General features: G+C 34.9%; 1 protein-coding gene across 3 annotated transcripts; it reads left to right on the top strand.

Moving 5' to 3' along the window:
* The first annotated feature begins 664 nt into the window (after positions 1-664).
* On the top strand, positions 665-5,051 carry LOC127118591 (membrane protein of ER body-like protein). Of its 3 annotated transcripts, none has more exons than XM_051048807.1 (9): positions 665-1,251; positions 1,475-1,609; positions 1,894-2,499; positions 2,600-2,761; positions 2,874-3,191; positions 3,388-3,792; positions 3,871-4,125; positions 4,247-4,308; positions 4,429-5,051. In XM_051048807.1, the coding sequence occupies exons 1-9, from the start codon at positions 819-821 to the stop codon at positions 4,882-4,884; spliced, it is 2,832 nt and encodes a 943-aa protein (XP_050904764.1). In that variant the 5' UTR covers positions 665-818; the 3' UTR covers positions 4,885-5,051. The 3 variants fall into 3 exon arrangements, with proteins under 3 accessions (XP_050904764.1, XP_050904765.1, XP_050904766.1); XM_051048808.1 differs by having other exon boundaries at positions 666-1,251; positions 2,877-3,191; XM_051048809.1 differs by lacking the exon at positions 1,475-1,609 and having other exon boundaries at positions 668-1,251.
* The last annotated feature ends 508 nt before the right edge of the window (positions 5,052-5,559 follow it).

The following is a 5,559-nucleotide window of genomic DNA, read 5'->3' as shown; positions in this document are numbered from 1 at the left end:
ACAAATTTAAAAACTAACATGTCTATTTAGTCTAATTAATTAAGTTTACTAAATATTCTAATGACTTAAAAATAAAAATAATTTTAATATTACAATTTTAACTTGTAAAAAATACTACGATTTTAATAATCTTCTTCTAAAATTTGTTTACTAAACACTTCCTTAAATAAACATCCCCGTTTAATTAATAGGGTATTTGTTGTGCTCGAGGACAACAATATGTCCTTAATGTGAGAAACTTTAAAAATATTATTACAATATAACAATAAATAATTAAGGAAGAAAAAGAACATGAGATTTGTTTTTGTGTGTAAATTAATTTCTATCAATAGTTCTATTAAAAAAACCTATGGGCGTGGTTAAGTGCTCTAGTCCATTTTAGAGTTCACACACAAACACACACGTTTTTATCAATAAAAAAAGAAAGTGTTCACACTTAATCCTCTATCTTGTCTTAATCTCCTAATTAGATCACTTCTTTAATAAAAAAGTTAAAGACTAAATCAACTTAATTGATAGCTAATCAAAAATATTTAATTGATAATTAGTAAGTAAGAGACATTTACTTTTAATTATATATATATATATTCAATGTAATGAAAAAATTTGAAAATATTATCATCCTTACAAAACCGAAGATGGGACCAACCTCTGATTCATTTGTCCATGTCTAAGTAAACAGAAGTAGGTGAGGCTACATAAGTGCAAAACCTTCAAACAAAACCAAACATAACAACAAACATTAAACTCCACTCAATATAATGTCCATGTTTATCCCATAACACCCCAATCTTGTCTTACTTTTTTTGTCTCTCTCCATGTCAAACCAACATCAAACCATCATGATTTTGCATGATGACAATGAAGAAAACCAAGATCAAGTAGATGATTTTCCTTTGAAAAGAAACACTGTGAAAGATGTGGTTGTAGCATCCTCTTCCTCTTCTTCTTCGTCTTCCTGTTCTTCTGTTACTGTTAGCAATGGTGGTGGTGCTCATAGCAATGGAGGTTCTACAGCTGTGAAAGACATAGATGGATCTTCTTTGCAGAAAGAGGAAGAAGTTGAAGAGAAAGGAAATGTTGGTGATTATAACAACGATTTTGATGATGATGATGAAGAAGAAGATTGTGTAGCTGTGGCTGAGTTTGTTGGAGAAGAACCAACAAATGGAGAAGCCATAACTGATGATACTTTTAGTGCTGATAATATAGTGCAGAATAGTAACAGTGTTTACTTTGACAAAGAGCAAGGTAAAAACCACTTTCTTTTGTTTTATTAATTATGTACTATAGCAATCTTAATTGAGAGGATTAATAAAAGATGATACTATTTTTGCTTTTTCAATTTTTTATGTGTTTGTTGTTGCATCACTCTCATTACCAAGATTAGTTAAACTGAGTCTGTGTAGTTAAAGACATTACTAGATCCATAATAGTGCTATGAATGAAAATAAATTACTTTTTATGGATGAAGGAGTGTGGAAATGTCACCATTGCACATGGTCGACGGACCGATTCGACAGTCGTAAGGGATACTACTACCCTCACCTGCTGCTGAATGTCAAAATTTTGATTCAACATGGACCTTGTTTTGTTTGGGAAACTAAAGGTCAGTGGTTGATGCCAAGATTCTGAAGCACACACAATTGCTTTTCTGATCCGTGTAGTTCGAGTTGGATTCTGAAGTTACCTCGGTTGTTAAATTTGTTGGTGATATTGTCACAGTTGATTTTTCTCAGTCAGTTTCAAAATTTAAGCCCTATTTGGAAAAACAGCTTAATTAAGAACTTATAGCATATCCGCTTTTCATATAAGTGGAAAAACAGCTTTAATGTTCATGCACAATCTTATGTAAAAAGTTGGAACTCAATTGAATTTGTTTCATGTTTGCAGGTGATGAAGTGAGTGGACTTAATAGAGATGAAAATGGCGATACTAAAAATCACGAGGAGAGTAAGTTTTATGTACAAGTGGAAAATTCAGCCATTCAAAGTAGTTTACGCAGCGAACTCAACAAATTTCCTAATGGTTCAGAATTATCCGCTTTATGTAACTCATCTGACGAACAAGCTACACCTGCTGTGAATTTTCATGAAGAAACCGAAAAGGAAAGTAACTCGAAAAATGAGATTGATCAGCAAGAGAAAGAGTTTGATGTTGAGCTAGTAATTGCAAAACAAGAGACACATGATTTGTTTTGTCCTAATTGCAAATCTTGCATTACCAAAAGGGTTATCCTCAAGAAAAGAAAAAGGAACATTCATGTATTAGACAACAAAGGAAAACGCGATAGGTTAGAATCGATAGTTGAAAATAACGTGGTTAGTAGTAGTACTGCACGTGAAGTTGACCAAGGCGTAACATCTGAAATTACAAACCTGGATCCACCTCCTGCTGCTTCTGCTGCTGCTGATCGTGATCACGACGATGACGATCATCCCGAGAAAGAAGTAGAAGGATTCAGATGTTTGTCGTGCTTCAGCATCTTCATTCCTAGTGGTAAGTCAGTTATTTTTTCTAACTTGCAAAGCATAATGTTGTCTTTGATTCATGCACTCCAAGCTATATATGAACCTAACGATCTCGTTAATTTTGACAGGAAAAGGTTTCAATCTGTTCCGTAATTTTGGTGGTTCCGGCAAGCATGAAACTTTGCAAAATCCTGCAAGCAGTTTGCAAAATTCTTCTAATATACAAGTCTCCAATCCAAATTGGTTCATCTCGTTATTTACTTATAAGAGGAAAACATCTACCGAACAAGGTTTTTTGTTGTTCTTTTAATAGTTTTTACATCGGTACTTCTAAGTGAATTCACTTGCATGATGATGAAGCTTATTTCAAACTTTTTCGACGCTTTCTATTTCTCTGTATAGCAGGTGACACTTCGCACGAGCCTTCTAGAACTGGTCCTGCGGAGCAGAATCAGTCAACAGTAACTTCGACTATACTATCCTCCTCTGAAATTAGTCATCCAGAAGGTCCACTTGCTGTTGCAGCTCCGATTAATGCAAAACCGGTGTCAGGTGTTATTCACGGACACGAAACAATGAATTCTACAATTTCCTCAAATGGAGAGCAGAGTGTTGTGCAGGATTTCATAGATTTTTCAGAAAAAGAACAATCGCTGACTAGAAAACCAAGGACCGATGACAGAGAGAGAAAGCAGTCTTCAGTGGATACAACAAAAACAAGTATGCTTGAGATTTAAAGATAATAGTTTCATCTGTTTTCTCAAAAACAAATCAACTGAAATCATACCGATAAATTGAGCGTTAGAATTCTTAAAGCTGCATAATTGAGTTTCAAGTTTCTTACTGCATTATTCATTCTATTGATTCATTTTGTTCGAAGTGGCGTTGCTTATTTCATTATATCATTCTGATGCAGATACTGTCGAAGTAACGTCCTCAATGAACTATTCTAACGGGACAGTATCTGAGTACAAGAGTGTTAACTCGGTAACTACAACTTCTACTGAAACAATTGTTAGTTCTAGAGAAACTACAAAAGGCACCGTTCTGAATCATTATCAAGAGAAACCGAAATTTCCTGTTCCTACAAGTGTAACTGTCGGGTCTCTAGTAATTGAGGATACACCAAAAGATGTTAACAAGATGCCTGAAACTGTTAAGAATATTGATTCCTCTTTGTGGCAAAGCGGAGCACAACCACCGGTTCAGTCATTTGACAGCACAAGTTCTGCAATAGATGCGTTATTTCCATTGAAAACGGATATTTCACTGCTTAATAAAGTTCGGCAGGATATCGATAATTTTAGAAAAGAAAATCAAGGTATGTTCATGAAATGGTTATCTTCAGTAAATTTTCTTCTCAGTTTGTATAATAAGCCTAGTTGTTACTATCGTGCAGGTGATGTGATTGTCGACGTTGATGGTGGAGAAGCAAATGAGATCACAACATTGCAGACAGAAGATAATGTTCCAGTGGATGGTGCTATTGCGACAGAACCTCAAACTCAAGTAGGTATCCGTGAACAACGTAGAGATGAAATTGTTGAACCGAAAAAGTGGGAAATAGTTAAAAGCATTGTGTATGGCGGTTTAGTTGAGTCAATCACAAGCCTCGGAATTGTGTCATCCGCAGTTAGTTCTGGTGTTACCCCATGTAAGTGCGCTGTCTCTCTCTCAAACACGCACACGCACATACACATAGTTAATTGATCAATACATTTGTTTCCGAATGTTAAGTACTTCTGTGACAAATCCATGTCTTGTGTTTACTGCAGTGAATATTATTGCACTGGGATTCGCAAATTTGATCGGTGGACTTTTCATCCTTGCACATAATGTGAGTAGTAGCTTTCCATTTACGAACATCAGTCATTGATTTTTTTCCGTAACAGTCGAGATCTCTTACTTTATACGAAAAATCCCAGTTAAGCCTTTTTCTTCTTGTCCTTTTCTCCAGCTTAAAGACCTGAAAGACAGTCATGCTAGAGGGGAACAAGTGCAGTCAAATGCGCGAGATCGGTATCAAGAGCTACTAGGACAACGATCAAACTTTGTGTTCCACGCCGTTATAGCCGTGTTCTCGTTCCTGATATTTGGTTCTGTCCCCCTCATTATCTACGGCGTCTTGATTAATAAGAGTTACTACGACGAAGTTAAGCTTGCGATAGTGGCAGCAAGTTCTGTTGCATGCATCATTCTGCTTACTATTGGGAAAGTTTACACTCAAAGACCACCTAAGTCATATTTCAAAACTGTGTTATACTATGTCTCAATGGCACTTGCAGCCTCAGGGTTATCTTTCATAGCAGGAAAACTAATCAAGGATGTGATAGATAAGTTCAGCAAATCAGAGTCAGGTTTTGCAATTGCCATGCCTATATCAGACACAAAAACAGCATGGATGTCTTACTGAAAAAAGTTGAGAGTAGGAACTTTAGGAGGGGTTAGAAAAAAAACACTTGTTGTAGTAGCAAGCAACCTTTTTTTTGTGTGTTTCATTTTAAGTTTTGTTTTATTGGATTCTTGTTTAAGCCTTTCCTTGTAGACTCAAGTTGAGAAAATTTCCTACTTTTCCCTTTATTTCCTCCCAAAGCCATTCCCTACCAACTTTCAAGCAAAGGCTTAATCAATCACATCAACTTTTTTTTTAATGAGGTAGAAAAGCATACCATGCTATTTTACCAAATAGACAAAATTAGACTTACCAAATCCAACTTTTAAATCGAAATTAAAAAATTAAAACTTACATAAACTCTACATGTGCAAAAGCATGACTGTTTGAAAATTGAATGGTTATATTTAATTGGTGGATTGAACTATCTTGCACAAACAATTTTTGAACTGAATCAGATGACAAATAAACCAAACTAACACTGAAAAATGAAAGATAAGTTTAAATTTTTTATTAAAAGTAAATTAAAAAAAAAGTATATTGTTCCTATTCTTTCAATAAATGGTTCAGTTTAGAGAAAAAAAAAAGACTTTTAATAGCTTCATATCGTCGTCATGTTTAAACAGAAAACATGAAAGTCGCCACCGGATTTTATTTGTGTCTCTATCGGAGAGGCGATAGGGAAATAGTCGATAA

This window comes from Lathyrus oleraceus, chromosome 2, assembly GCF_024323335.1.
Source record: "Lathyrus oleraceus cultivar Zhongwan6 chromosome 2, CAAS_Psat_ZW6_1.0, whole genome shotgun sequence".
NCBI classification, from domain to species: Eukaryota; Viridiplantae; Streptophyta; class Magnoliopsida; order Fabales; family Fabaceae; genus Lathyrus; species Lathyrus oleraceus.
Note: the sequence above shows the minus strand (reverse complement) of the source record. Positions and strands in the feature narration are given on the sequence as shown.

Coding starts and splice junctions, on each gene's coding strand:
- LOC127118591 (XM_051048807.1), top strand. CDS start 819: ATGTCAAACCAACATCAAACCATCATGATTTTGCATGATGACAATGAA. Junction 3,192..3,387: donor AGTGGATACAACAAAAACAA/GTATGCTTGAGA, acceptor ATTCTGATGCAG/ATACTGTCGAAGTAACGTCC. Junction 3,793..3,870: donor TTTTAGAAAAGAAAATCAAG/GTATGTTCATGA, acceptor ACTATCGTGCAG/GTGATGTGATTGTCGACGTT.